Source organism: Cryptococcus neoformans, chromosome 11, assembly GCF_000149245.1.
Source record: "Cryptococcus neoformans var. grubii H99 chromosome 11, complete sequence".
Lineage (NCBI taxonomy): Eukaryota > Fungi > Basidiomycota > Tremellomycetes > Tremellales > Cryptococcaceae > Cryptococcus > Cryptococcus neoformans.
In genome coordinates, this window is record NC_026755.1 from 1224992 (window position 1) to 1238476 (window position 13485).

The 13485-nt window shown below is 48.4% G+C and overlaps 4 protein-coding genes and 1 non-coding gene; 3 read left to right on the forward strand and 2 right to left on the reverse strand.

The window, feature by feature from the left end:
- Positions 1-135: 135 nt before the first annotated feature.
- On the reverse strand, positions 136-5139 carry CNAG_01905 (serine/threonine protein kinase). XM_012197447.1 has 6 exons: positions 4934-5139; positions 4340-4731; positions 3036-4259; positions 2811-2985; positions 2126-2763; positions 136-2061 (listed from the first exon to the last, which is right to left on the reverse strand). The coding sequence occupies exons 3-6, from the start codon at positions 4090-4092 to the stop codon at positions 293-295; spliced, it is 3639 nt and encodes a 1212-aa protein (XP_012052837.1). The 5' UTR covers positions 4093-4259; positions 4340-4731; positions 4934-5139; the 3' UTR covers positions 136-292.
- A 73-nt stretch (positions 5140-5212) lies between these two features.
- On the forward strand, positions 5213-6814 carry CNAG_01906 (mitochondrial distribution and morphology protein 12). XM_012197448.1 has 1 exon: positions 5213-6814. The coding sequence occupies exon 1, from the start codon at positions 5404-5406 to the stop codon at positions 6568-6570; it is 1167 nt and encodes a 388-aa protein (XP_012052838.1). The 5' UTR covers positions 5213-5403; the 3' UTR covers positions 6571-6814.
- Positions 6815-8519: 1705 nt separating this feature from the next.
- Positions 8520-11916, forward strand: CNAG_01907 (PLK/PLK1 protein kinase). XM_012197449.1 has 10 exons: positions 8520-8838; positions 8915-9019; positions 9097-9213; positions 9271-9488; positions 9530-9631; positions 9679-9833; positions 9885-10799; positions 10848-11263; positions 11330-11514; positions 11563-11916. The coding sequence occupies exons 1-10, from the start codon at positions 8704-8706 to the stop codon at positions 11693-11695; spliced, it is 2481 nt and encodes an 826-aa protein (XP_012052839.1). The 5' UTR covers positions 8520-8703; the 3' UTR covers positions 11696-11916.
- On the reverse strand, positions 10659-11898 carry CNAG_13020. XR_001046248.1 has 2 exons: positions 11826-11898; positions 10659-11754 (listed from the first exon to the last, which is right to left on the reverse strand). It is a non-coding gene; the product is annotated as a hypothetical RNA (non-coding RNA).
- A 131-nt stretch (positions 11917-12047) lies between the features above and the next one.
- On the forward strand, positions 12048-13206 carry CNAG_01908 (uroporphyrinogen-III synthase). XM_012197450.1 has 2 exons: positions 12048-13041; positions 13088-13206. Exon 1 carries the CDS (start codon positions 12134-12136, stop codon positions 13031-13033), a length of 900 nt encoding a protein of 299 aa, XP_012052840.1. The 5' UTR covers positions 12048-12133; the 3' UTR covers positions 13034-13041; positions 13088-13206.
- Positions 13207-13485: the final 279 nt, after the last annotated feature.

Below are 13485 nucleotides of genomic sequence, written 5' to 3' on the forward strand. Positions count from 1 at the left end.
ATACTTGTTGGTCTCGTCTTTAGATAATGAAAATTAGTTGACGAGCGACCGGCAGGACATCGGACGAAGAAGACATCCACCACCATACCGACACCCATATGAATATGAATAACAATCCTCATTCCACGGCTCTTTGAAAATGGCATCTGATACATGCATGCGATATCGTATTTATCTTACATAACACATAAAATCCTCTCGCCAAATGCGTGATCGAAAATGACTATCGTACAAGTTGATCTTACTCTCGCCTCGAACAGTATTTCGTGCTTTCATATTATACTTCTCTTCTTCAATCCTTCCCCTTGGTCTTTAAACCAGACAACATCTTCGCCAACGTACTAATTTGACCCTTGAGTTTGGGCTTATTGGGAGACGTGGGGGCGATAGTCACTGTTCCCGATGACGAGGCAGACTCAGAGGCTACAGTCGCAGTTCTGATAGTGGTGGCGCTGTCTACAGAAGATAAAGCAGGCTTGATAGCGGATTTCTGGAACGCTGATGGGATAGCTTGATTGTCTTTCTTAGGACTAGGCCGCGCCTGCTGAGTATAAAAAGAATTGCCGTCGGAGGCAGAGGACAGTATGTCGTAATCGATGGAACCGGTGGTATGAGCGTGGTGTGGCACAGGCTTGATGTGACTTGGCCTTCCGAAAGATCCCATGGGCTCCATACCCCCGGCGATTGCAGCAGCAGCCTGTGCTGCCTTTCGCGACCTTGAGTCATTCCCTCCCTCCTTCCTAGGACGATGAGCAGCGCCCCTACCCCTAAATTCATCCTCGGTACCGGTACTTGTCGCACTAGATATCTGGCCAAAGTTCGAGACTGCGCTACTATCGGAGCTCATAGTCGCATAGGGGTACGCATGTCTCCCCTTGCTAGTTTCAGCACCGAACCCTCCTGGCTTACCGCCTTGCAATTGCGCGGGCGCACTGAGGTTAAGACTGCTGTCGGAATCACGTTCCTTGACTCTCTTTGCCAAGGCTGCAAGCTCAGGATTACCCTGGCTCAATTTCATCATGTCCTTCCACTTGCTCTTCTTCTCGGCTGCAACTTGAGCGGCAGTGACGCCTAAAGGAGGGAAGTCTTCGATGCGATTGACATCAACAGGAGGCTTGTGGAGCTTGGACATTTCGCGTGCAAGAGACTGAGAAGCAGAGGCAAGCTCACTCAAGAGAGCATCCCTCGATGATTGAGAAAGAGGGTCATCGGTGGCTGCAGCAGCAGCCGCAGCAGCTTGAGCGGCCTTACCTTTTCGAACACCCCTCTTTCTGCGCTTGTGGGTTGACAGTGAGCGGGTATCGGAATCGACACAATCTCGAGAGTCATCTTGCTCTTCAGGAATACCTGAGGATGGGGCAGCGGAAGGAGAAGGGAAGGCACTCTCGTCGGTAGGGGTAGTTTGCTCGTCAACAGTAGCCGAAGTAGCCGCGGAGTACATTCCATCAGACTCAAGGGGCGGAGTGGGGAGGATCGGTTCAGGCTCAACAACCTCTACTTGCTCTCCGACAGGCGATTCGTGCTCTAGGTCCACTTCGTCTTCTTCCAACAAACTTGAAGGTGGCGGCAACCCGGACAAGGTTGGCGTTGAACCCAAACCAGCAGTCGACGAAGACATTGCCGATGTCAAAGCTGATGTTGAGAATTTCTTCCCTGCGTCGCTGTTTCCCATCGGGCTCTTCATGAACATCCCTTTGTCGACAGAGGCGGCTTTGTGAGTATCCAACCTGGAGAGCTTGAGAGAGTGCATAGCCTTTCGCCCACCGATCATCTCTGGCAAGCACTTGATCCATGCACCAAATTCCCTCGCAGAGACACGTTGGTCGACATCGATGCAAAGGACATGATCAGCGAGGTAAGAAGCCACTTCGCGACCGATACCGGTAAATTTGGAGAGGATAAATCCGATAGGGTCCATAAGAAAGTTGTCAAAGTTGGGATCGCCATGGGTGGGATCTTTCCACGGATTTCGGTGGAAGAGCATGTTGATGAGGACAATACCCAAGGACCAGACATCGGCAGGGGCAGGAAGATATGAAGGGCCCAAGTTATTTCGGCATTCTGGAGGTTAAAAAAAGAGAAAGTCAGCGTTTAGTCCACGTTTTTGAAGAATACGATGACCTACCATAAGACATGTAAGGCTTGCTTCCGCACTCGACATCTCCGCTTTCGTAATCTGTGGTTGCCAATCCGAAATCTGTCAACTTGACAATCACCTTTCTCTTCGCTTGAGGTCCAAAGTTCACCGGCTTGGTCGACTGTCCTTCGTCTTCACCAAATTCCCCATCAGCAGCCGCTTCAAGTTCGACCGAGTCACAACAGATAAAGTTTTCTGGCTTGATATCACGGTGGCTCACGCCAGCATCATGACAAACGGCGACTGCTTCACACATTTGTGAGAACATGGAAGCGATCAGTCGAAGACGACGTTGAGAAAGAAGAGTGTTGGCTGAGAAGGCTGAAAGTAAGGATGGGGTGGGAGGAGTTTGCGACGGCATGAAATGAGACGAGTAATGCCCGCCGTTATGGTGTGCAAAGAGAAGGGACGCGGGGGAACCACCAAAGTGCGAATGTGATTGGGAAAAGGCCGCTCCAGGTGACTGGGAGAAAGACACGCTGTTGAGATTGGAAAACATCTGAGATGATGAAAAGGGGATAGAAGAGGATGATAACTTGGAGGAGGAGAGAGCGGCGTGTTCATCTGGTAATGAGGCGTGAACCGCTTGGGGAGAGGCATCGCGAGATTTTTCCAGCCAGTAGAACCTATTTGATGTCAGCAATTGATACTTGCAGAACGAGAATGTACTTACAGATCTTCGCCGGGACACAGCTCCAGCATGAGGAACAACCATCTCCTAGTTTGTAACGTTTGATGTAAAGTGACAATATTTTGGTGGATAGGAAGTGAAAGATGAATATGGGCCTCAAACAGCTGGGTTTCAAGTTGCTCTTCTTTAAGATCTTGTTTGCTCAAACATTTTAACGCTGCATTGCTGTCAGCATGGAGAGTCTAGACATGACCTTTAGACACTCACCATATTCTTTTTTACCTCCTCGCTCTTTTACAAGATATACTACAGCATAACTACCAGTGCCCAACCTTCTCACCACTTCGTACCGTTTCTTCTCATATCTGCCGTCTTGTCGCAATACCTTTGTGGCTTCGCTACCACCCCTCCTGAGGGGCAATCCCACATCACTTCCGTCTGCCATGGCCATCCTAGAAACAGCGGGCACGATGATCTCCCCCTGAAACTTGAGACCTTCTCCGATCACCATCCCTGGCGTAAGCACATCTTCCACAACAGGAGAAGAATCTGAAAAACCGCTCCAGACCTGCTCTACTTTGTCGTCGTAATCATCCATGTAGTCGTCAACTGCCGAAACCTCATCTTCACCGTGATCGAGGAGCATACCACCGGCAGGCTGCCAATCATCCAGCTCATCAACACCAGGTGCCCAAGATTCTGACATTTGTAGAGGTTGTTCGTTGCCCTTGGGGGTAGGGGCGCCAGATGCTTTATTGGGGGTGTTATTTCCACTGATCTGACCAGGAACAGTAGTACTGCTCCCTTGAGGCGTACCAGATCGCGAGCGAGAACTCAAACTGATAGATACGATGGCGGCCGAGTTGCGCCTTGATCGAGGCAAGTAATCATTGCTCAAGCCACCTGTTCGAGGTGATGACGGTTGTGGCCTTGGTGATCCTTCAGCGAGCTGGAAAACCTGGTCAATAGGGGTAGAAAGCGGAGGTGAACGAGTGTTCATGCGCCTTGTAGCTGTTGTGTTGAGACCGAGCGGCGCAGACCGAGGAGATGTGGAAGATGATTCGGGCACAGCTGAGAGGGCTTGATGTGTGGCAGCGGGACTGAAGCCCATGACCACACTCGTTCTTGAGCTAGTTAGAGGCGGAGGTGATGGGGATCCGCTTTCAAACTCGCCGGAGCTTCGACGAACGGAAGGAATCGCAGGAAGCAGACCCGTACGAGGTAATAAAGGCGATGAAGGACCAGCGTTGCGACGAGGTGATTGGGATGGAGTAAGACTGGGGATAATAGGAATGGGTGAGCCCAAAGAGGGAGAGCTGCTCATGTTGCCGTGAATGTGCCGAGGACTGGCGGAGATGGATAGCTGAATGTGGTTGAGTCAATCACTCTATGTGCTGCGGATGTCGTCGTCTCGGCGTTCTTGTGGGCTGTGGCTGCGGAGTCGCAAAGAACGGGGCAGTTAGTAACCACTGTCGGATCACTGAATGCGCCCTACGCCGTAAAAGACGCCCAATAGCAATTTTGTGTCAATCAGCGACTGGTGGAGTTTCAGAGGGCAAAAGTATGCCTACCAAATATATCTCTAGAGAACCCTTGCACCCAGAGCAGTGGGTCTCGCTACTGTTTGTGCTTCTCGCTGCTATGCTCTGAATCTGGTCCCTCGCTGCTAAGCACACTCTCGTTCCTTTCAATTCCTGTGTGGAGCACGTCGCAGATCTAATGCAGCGCGCGGAGTAGTAGCACGTAGAACTCGCTCGGCGGTGGAGGCAACCGAGTCAAAAGCACCTTTGTGAGTCCGCGTGTTTTGGAATTCGAAAGAAGTGGAAAGAATGACTTATTAACGCAGTCGCGACTACGCAGACACTACTCTGCAGAGCAGACTTCCTAATTCAAACTATGATGATGGCGTAGAACTGGTGGCACGGTGCGGTGGGATATGCGAATAGACGGAGGGATAGGAGGCCTATAGCATATTGGGGTCAGCCCGGTCACGGGGATTTTCTAATGCAGGCATATGTCGTTATAAATAACTAAGATCGACAACGCATACAGTATGATGTGATAATGAAGAATATCGGAGAGCCCAGACAAAATCGCACGGTACTCGCAGCCGCTACCGTATCGCCCACAGAGACTATGTACTAGAGACTTGAATATCTACTCACGTCTAGACTTTCATGGAAGACTGCGATGAGAGGCAAAAGCGGGGCTGAGATGGAATGAACGTGGGTGTGGCAGTAGAAGACGGGGAAGGCGCTATGTAGAGTGGGCGGGGTGCGCTGCTGCGCTGGTGCGAGTAACTGTTTGGGCAAGCAGCTATTCTGGTGTATTGCGAGTCGGTATGTATATACGTTGCATTGCAGTGTCCGGGTCTGATTTTGCGCTAAACGAGGAATAAATAAGCCGAACGATGGAGCAGCGCATCCGCCAACCACCGGTGAGGAATCAAATTTACCCTTTCGGGACAATGCACGCTTCCCCTCGCAATTCCCAATCTTCGGCCTCCGCCATCACTCCGTCATTCACCGCTCAACCGCCGAGCAGTCCACATGCCTCCCACCGTGATCGGCCACGCAAATAATAATAAAAATACAAAAACACTGCAAGAGACAACCCCAATTAGCTCCGACCGGCCATGTCCTTAGACATCAACTGGTCGCTCTTGTCCCAGCCAGATGAATCCACCACAGACCAGCTGTCAGACTCTCTAATTGCCCTCCTCAACACTCAGCTTGCAGAAGCACACAGGCCGTCGTTTATCGGTCCCATCACCGTTACTGCGTTCGACTTTGGAAAGGCGGCGCCAGACCTCGAAATCAAAGACATTCGTGATGTATGGAGAGTCTTTGACCAAGGCGACGACGAGGGAGATTTCGCAGAGGAGGAGAAGCAAAGAGAAAAAGAGAGAGAAGAGAGGGATAAACTGAGGAATGAGGCATTAAAGAGTTCACTCGATGGTGAAAAGTACGAGCTTGTCGACCCTTACAGTCCCACCGAGGGGACATCGTCCTATGACTACCAGCCCGAGTATGACATGCAGGAGCGGCACGATGATGACTATCGAATACGAGGTCGAAGACCGCTGTCGTACACTTTTGGTTACCCTAACGACCGACTGGCGATACATCGCTCCTCATCCTCTCGGTCCTTCATCCGATTTCCTTTTGACCACCCTCCACCTGCTCTACACATCCCGCCCACTCCGGGTTTGAACCCGTCTCTCGTTTCCCACCCTATTTCGGCCCGTTTCTCTCGCCGACCAATGTCCATCGCTGCAAGTGCCGCCCCTCATCCAACTCCTCGACGGATACCTATCGAACCGTCTTCTACTTCTCCATCTCCTCCTGCTCACCCAGCAGGTCTTCCCCCAAAAGCCTCTTCATCCTCAATACCCTCCCTTCAACTACATCTTCGTCTATCACATGCATCTGATTTGCATCTCACTCTCCTCACCTCTTTACAAGTCAACTATCCTTCGGCGCTTTTCATGGCGCTTCCTCTCAAATTATCCATAACAGGATTTCAACTTAATGCAGATATAGTGATGGCGTACAGCGGAGAAAAGAATCGGGTCCATCTCACAGTAGTAGATGACGAGTCGAATCCAGCTCATAGGGAAGATAAGCAAATCCCTCTAGGGCAGAGATTGCTGTCAAACTTGCAGATCGAGTCGGAGATTGGACATGCAGACGCTCACGTCTTGAGGAATGTAGGAAAGGTGGAAAGGTTTATTGTGGATGTGGTGAGAAAGACGTTGGTGGATGAATTAGTATTTCCCAACTTTCATACTGTGGCGTTATAGCGAAAGATCAAAAGGAGGCCAAGGAGAAGTGGATGTGCAGGATAGGAAAGAAGATATCAGGAAGCGACGAAGAAGAAAAGGAGCATCACGTCACGTGGCACAGCTAGACATCATCTCATAGACTTGTATGTACGCATTAGTTAGGCCTCCAATTCATATCAATAAAGAACGCGCAGCGTCGAAACATTGCGAGTTCACACCGGAAGTTTATATTTAATGGACGCGTGTTTATATTTTTAGTGGACGCGTTGGGTTATTCGCTTTTGACAGCGGTTATAGAAGGCAAGAACCCCATATCGATCGCTCGCCAAAGAAGCGCCTCCCTCGCTTTTTTTCAGACCATCTCTTCGTTCCAATTTTTTTTCCACCTTATCGCGCTCCTTATCGAGCGTGGAATAAGGCGCGTCGGTTAATTCGCTTCGAGTCTTGGCGAATCACTGCGAGGCGTGAGTTGGCCACCCACGCTCAAAGACGAAGTACACGGAGAGAGAAGAAAAAAAGACAGACGACATGGGCCAAGTTCCAAGAATCAACAAGCATGGTGACATGTTGGCCACCACGCTTCGCACTTGAATCACCTACGGCGCAATGAAGCGGGAATGCCGCTGGACTTTTGTGACTTTTCGAGACGACATTCGTTAGACCCATGAGGGACTTTTGAAAAGCCAGACATTTGATTGAATGTCACCGCGTGTGCAAAGGTGAGTCTCGTATGCGTGCAAGTAAGATGTAGTAAGATGCAAGTGTGACGATCTCGGATGAAACCAATCCACCACATGGTGTGTGGCATCTTCTGTTCCGGAGTCCAGAGAACGTCCAGCGTTCGTTTGCTCGATATTTTCTTCAGTCGGATACAGTATTGTATGCAAGCACATGCGCTTGACCGGACTATGCAGAACCGACAGTTTTACTTCAAACCCTTTGGATTCACTTCCTCGTGCGATATTCGTGGCTCATGACCCCATCAACTCCTTCAGTCAATCCTTATTATGGGACCGCCGAAAGAGCGAGCCTCAATGCAAGTAGACCACTCGATAGTCGATTCAACCCTAGGACCTTGCAGTCTTCAGTCGATAACATCAAGAGCTACGTGAACTATCCTTCGCTATACATAGTCTTGCACTACTCGGAGGTAAAGGAGGCCCTTCTGAACGATGAACTATCAGCGAATATGACGGCTGTCCACCGATAACTTAGATTGATAACTTTTGACGTGCCATATATGCTTTCAGTCCCCTCTTCTGTATGCTGCGAGAACCCGCAGTATGTCAGGAATGATTACATATGTGCTGCACGTTGCGTTAAGCATTGTCATAGTTAGTTTCATACTAGTACATATCATGTTATCTATTTTGAGTATTCAGAGAGAAGGGGCAACAACAATCGTTTCGACTTTGTATACACAAAAAGTATGATACCAGTATGGTACCGTCTTGCATTCTCTCAACTCGCTCGATATATATGTATGATGATACCTGTTCTGTTCTGAGACAATAATACCAACTTTTATGAAAGTTTGTTGATGGCTGTACATACGTGGGCCAAAATAAGAGGCCCGGAAACGTTCATTATCAGAATGGTCCATACAGTGGTAGCGCAAGCAGCGGTCCCTATCCTTCTGCATACGTTCTAGCTGTTGTTGCTCCTCAAAATTAGTCCAAACGTGGGCGCTACTTTCGATCCGAAGTGGTCCTGATGCATGTTCGGGTATGCATTAAGGCATAGTCAGCAAAAGAACTGGTAGTGTTAAATAGTACTCGAAATGTACGGTGGTGTTATAATCTAGCAAGCTCGAAGATGCTGGTAATGCGTGGTCCCGATCTCATTGCGTTTTAGTTACCCAAGAAGGTGCTGTTGACTCGAAGTGCCACAGAAGCGAAACGCCGAGGCCGCTATTATGGTACGCGTGTGATTTCTGTGCTCTTGAAGTGTTTGTCTATCAACAAGAACGAACGGGGACCATTTCCTGCACTTACGTCGACTTCCCTTTTACATCCATAGTAGCTATTCTTCGTCTCATACAACATATAGCTCGGACATAATTCCCAACACCCTACTCGACCATCATCTTCGACTCTCTCAGCACCGCTTAACCTCTACTTTACGAGACCTAAAAATAACAAACGAACAAGTATGGCCGAGCAGCCCGCTCAAGCACCGGCAGCTGCGCCTGTTAAAAAGGAGAAGATTGTTCCTCCTAGTCCCCCATTGAAGATAAGGGATAGAGACAGAGGCTACGAGTACATGAGAGTTGGCTTCTTAGGAGAGGTAAGTCACTTTAACAAGCATGTGGAAATCAGCAAGGGATTGAATGAAGATGCGATTGACGCACCATTCATCGCAGGGAGGTTTTGCCAGAGTTTACGAAGTGCAAGATCAAAGAGCTTCTAGACGAGCGGTCAAGGTGGTGAGCAAAGCCAGCATCAAAACAAAGAAAAATAAGACCAAAGTGCGTGGTAGCAATCAAAATAGCTGTATCGGAGAGTCACAATGATGGAAGAGCAACACTGACAGCTGACTGAATAGTTGTGGGCAGAAATCAAGCTTCATCAAATGTTAGCCCACCCCAATATTGTGCGGTTTGACGATTGCTTTGAGGACGAAGAAAATGTTTACATGATTCTAGAATTATGTCATCACGGCGTAAGTCCAACAACTGAGTAGCTACACCAAGCTTGCTTATCCATCAATGATGTACAGAGTCTCATGGACCTCCTCCGTCGTCGAAAAAGGTACACCGAACCTGAGGCTCGCTACTATCTGGTGCAGCTCATAGCAGCGTGCCAATACATGCATCAGAACAATGTGATACATCGAGATCTCAAATTAGGAAACCTTTTTTTGGACGAGAACATGGATATCAAGGTCGGAGATTTCGGTTTGGCTGCTTTAATTGAGAAGCCTGGCGACAGGAAAAAGTGGGTTCTCCTTGCATGAAAACTAATGCTGATTTATGTAGAACTATTTGTGGTACACCGAACTACATTGCTCCAGAGGTTTTGTTTGATACTGCCAACGGGCACAGTTTTGAGGTCGACGTGTGGTCGGTTGGCGTTATATTGTAAGCCAAATGATTGAACCATGTTTAACAAGCTAACCTTGACAAAGATATACACTGTTAATAGGAAAGCCTCCATTCCAGACGAAGGATGTCAAGGCTATTTATAAGCGCATTAGAGAGAACAGATATGAGTTCCCTCCTGAGAAGGAAATCTCCTCTTCAGCTCAGGAACTCATTACACTAATTCTGAACACTAACCCTGGTAAGTCTGCTCTCGAGGCTGATATTTTAACAGACTAATGGAGCTTGTCAGACAAACGACCTAATCTCGACACAATCCTTAGTCATCGTTGGTTCCTAGAAGGTCCATTCCCAGCTTACATTCCCGCCTCGGCCAACGATTTTGCTCCTGATTACCGACACATTTCGTCTTCGCAGAGTCGACGGAACTTTGCAGCCTTGTGTCACAAGTCCAAAATTGGCATCGCTCAGTCTATCAATGTGGAGCCTGCCCGATCACGCTCAGCCCTTGGTCCCTCAATCATGCAGCAGGAGAGAGATTTCAAGAATGCTGTTCAGCCCGACAGTCCCATATCCGCTTTGCTCAACTCAGCTCGACAGCCTCTTATTCAAGCATCTGCCTCCGCTATCAAAGAGCCGTCATTGCTGCGGAAGCTTTCGGTGGCAGGAGCAGCTAGTACCCTAAGCCCCGTTAGGAAGGGTGCAATAGGAAAGGAAAACCACGAGCTTGGCAGAAGACCTACGGCAATGGAGAGAGTCGGCGAGGAATCGGAAGAACAGCGTGACGCGGAAGAAGTCAAACCGATGTATAACGGTATTACGCGAGAAAGTGAAGTTGCAGCTCAGAAGGCTAGGATCGTTTCCCAAATGGCGGCGGAGAGACAACTCTACGCAGAGAGAATGGAGAAAGCTTCTGAAAGTGCTGCATCAGGGAAGCATCCAGTGTATCAGGAGTCCAGGTCTCGCGTTGCCGCTGCACCCCGAGGAACTCTTCCTTTGGCAGCCACAACAGGTCAACCTACAGTGTCAACATTTTCCACTGCATCATCTGACACTGTTTCCAAATCCGAAAGTCGATATGCTGCATATGAATCTTCCAGGCCTGAAAAAACTAGGGACTTCAAGACAAGCTTGTTTGAGATATTCGGTCAGAATCTGTCTACTGCTTTGGCCATGGCACAGACAGACGAAGGCTTCACATCACCCAGTAAGTAGTTATGGACCTATCGTTGCGTTTCCCTGACAATGTCTCCAGATATTGAGGCAAAGCCACAACCTCCGCGAGTTTTTGTCGTGTCCTGGCTAGATTACTGTACCAAATACGGTATGGGTTTTGCCATGACAGATGGTACAGTCAGTGTACACTTCAACGACTCCACTTCTCTTGTTCTTGCTCCTGGCAAGCGATACTTTGACGACATTCGGCCAGCAGGCGCCGACGATCTTTCGCAGAACATACGGCGAAATTATTCTATCGAGCGGTACCCATCCGACCTCAAGAACAAGGTCTATCTTCTGAAGCATTTTGAAAACTATATGTTGGACAAATTGTTTGGCGATCAACCGTACACTTTCGAGGACAAGGAACTTAGGACAGAAATGGTATTTGTGGTAAGATATTTGAGAATGAAGCACGTCATCTTGTTTAGACTCAGCAACGATGTTCTCCAGGTAGGTTTAATCTTTTTTTTTTTTTTTTTTTTTTTTTTTTCGCATGTGACTGATCATTATTTTTAGTTCAACTTTTATGATCATACTAAACTCATTCTCTCTCGAGAAGGTCTCGTGGTCACTGTTATCGACAGGCATTCTGTAATGCGCACTTGGAGCCTCGAGGAACTGTTACGACCGTTAGACGATGACCTGTCGCCGAAGGATAAGAAAAGGATTGAGGGTATTGTGCACAAGGTCCAATACGCAAAGTAAGTTTCGTCGCTTGCCTTGAAGATGTTGCTGACAACGTACATCAGGGACGTGCTGGCAAAGATTAAGAGTCACACGAGCTCATCAAAAGCAGCTGCAGCGAGCAGCAGCGTCCCAGTTTCAGCCAATACCAGGTCGGCGGCTGCGGTTGAGCGTGAAATGGGAAGGCCTATTCGTTAGCTGGTATTGTTGGGGCGAGTGTTCGGGTGTTATGGGACTGGAGGCTTTGGGGAAGGTGACTGTGGCAACGGGTCGCGTCACTTCTTACTTCTTGGTTTCAGGGAATTTTTCGAGTACACTATATACCAACCTCATATATTGGCATTGTTGAGCATTATCTTCAGTATTGTAGCGTGCTATTATCATATATGCACATAATGGACAGTTGAAATGTCAATGTTATTGGGAGTCGGTGGTTATTCTTATTTTATATGCGTACGTATAACGGCGGTGGAGGGCAAAAGTGGAGGCCGTCCCCAATTACGACGGAACAGCCAATGATTTCTTTCACCTTTCACATCACAGCGTCAAGTTTGCATTAGGGGGAATCGGAGAGAAGAAGAATTTAGGGTACATTATCGTCAAGGCAATCACAATCACAGCAAATATCCTTACACCATGTCCAGAAATTTACAGCTGCAGTCATCTGAAGCAACACCAGTAATATTATTCAAAACTCCACATCCGTCACCTTCAGCCGATCCCTATCAGCATGCCTTTTCCAAATCAGCATCTTCATCTTCAAACTCTGCGGAAAAATATCAACCCCATTTTATTCCAGTTTTGCAGGAGACATACCATCTCTCGGAGATTGTCAAAATCATCGAGGAGGGGCCCGACCAGTGGGAAGGGGTAATTGTCACTAGCCGGCGAGGTATGGAGGGATGGGTCAAAGGGGTTCAAACTTACTTGGAAGGGACAGGCAAGGAAAAAGAGAGGGAAGTAGCATGGAACCAATTACCCCTTTTCTCTGTTGGTCATGCGTCGACTGAGCACTTGGCTGCTGCCAACATACCACTATCGTTCAAGCCTCGTCCAGTACCCGAAATGGAAAGTAACCCTCCAAAATCAGCTGGACCATTGTCGGAACTGGTACTTAGAACGTTGCCGAGGAGAAGTACCGATGCGAGTGAGGCAAGGTACGGGCCATACCTGTTCTTGTGCGGAGACAAGTCATTGGATGAGATGCCTACCGCGCTGAGAAATGAAGGGAGGACAGTGAATGAAGTTGTAGTGTATGCCACGTCCGCGCGACACGACTTCCGGCAGGGCTTGAGAAGGTTAGAAACACCTATTAGGCACAAAGGGTGGTTGGCGTTCTTTTCGCCCAGCTCAGCGGCTATTGTAATGCCGCAAATCAAACAAGATCATGGTCGCTGGGATGGATGGCGTGTGTTTGCCATTGGAGAAACGACCAAGAAGTACCTGGAGGAGGAGGCTAAGATGGAAGTACATGCTGTTGCCGACAGGCCGGATGCCGATGGGACATTTGAGGCTATAGTGCAGGCAGGAAGATAGACACACTTGTAAGTGACTCGTGCCGAGATTTTAAAGCAGCACTGATTCAGGCAGACTTCATAATAAACATCCATCGAATACCAGCATATAACCATACCATGCACCGTTCATGCATACTCTACCATTGTTAATATAAAAGATTCATTCTAAACATGCACTATGATCGTTCTTCATTGGCGTATGCCACGTTTACAGGGCCATAACCCTAGAGTGCGTCCTGTCTCATTAAGAGAAAGCGAAAGCACTTCCGGCCATATCTTCTCATGGCAACCTGATACCTCGTAGAAGCAGACACCATATTGCTACAGCCTACATCGGACACCGAATAACAGACTCGAACTTCCTAATATACATGCATGTACACGTAAACGTCCTTTTTATCGTCAATAGTCGCTTTTTTTTGCGGGGGCGCGCGTTTGACATTCGATGCAAACAAGAGCATTTATTTTATT

Bases quoted from the DNA above. Each gene is read 5' to 3' on its own strand.
- CNAG_01905 (XM_012197447.1), bottom strand. From the start codon at position 4,092: ATGAGCAGCTCTCCCTCTTTGGGCTCACCCATTCCTATTATCCCCAGT. The intron at 2,986-3,035 runs GTGAGTGTCTAA...ACAGCAATGCAG, and splicing joins AGGAGGTAAAAAAGAATATG to CGTTAAAATGTTTGAGCAAA. The intron at 2,062-2,125 runs GTAGGTCATCGT...TTTAACCTCCAG, and splicing joins CAAGCCTTACATGTCTTATG to AATGCCGAAATAACTTGGGC.
- CNAG_01906 (XM_012197448.1), top strand. From the start codon at position 5,404: ATGTCCTTAGACATCAACTGGTCGCTCTTGTCCCAGCCAGATGAATCC.
- CNAG_01907 (XM_012197449.1), top strand. From the start codon at position 8,704: ATGGCCGAGCAGCCCGCTCAAGCACCGGCAGCTGCGCCTGTTAAAAAG. The intron at 9,214-9,270 runs GTAAGTCCAACA...AATGATGTACAG, and splicing joins TAGAATTATGTCATCACGGC to AGTCTCATGGACCTCCTCCG. The intron at 11,264-11,329 runs GTAGGTTTAATC...CATTATTTTTAG, and splicing joins TCAGCAACGATGTTCTCCAG to TTCAACTTTTATGATCATAC.
- CNAG_01908 (XM_012197450.1), top strand. From the start codon at position 12,134: ATGTCCAGAAATTTACAGCTGCAGTCATCTGAAGCAACACCAGTAATA.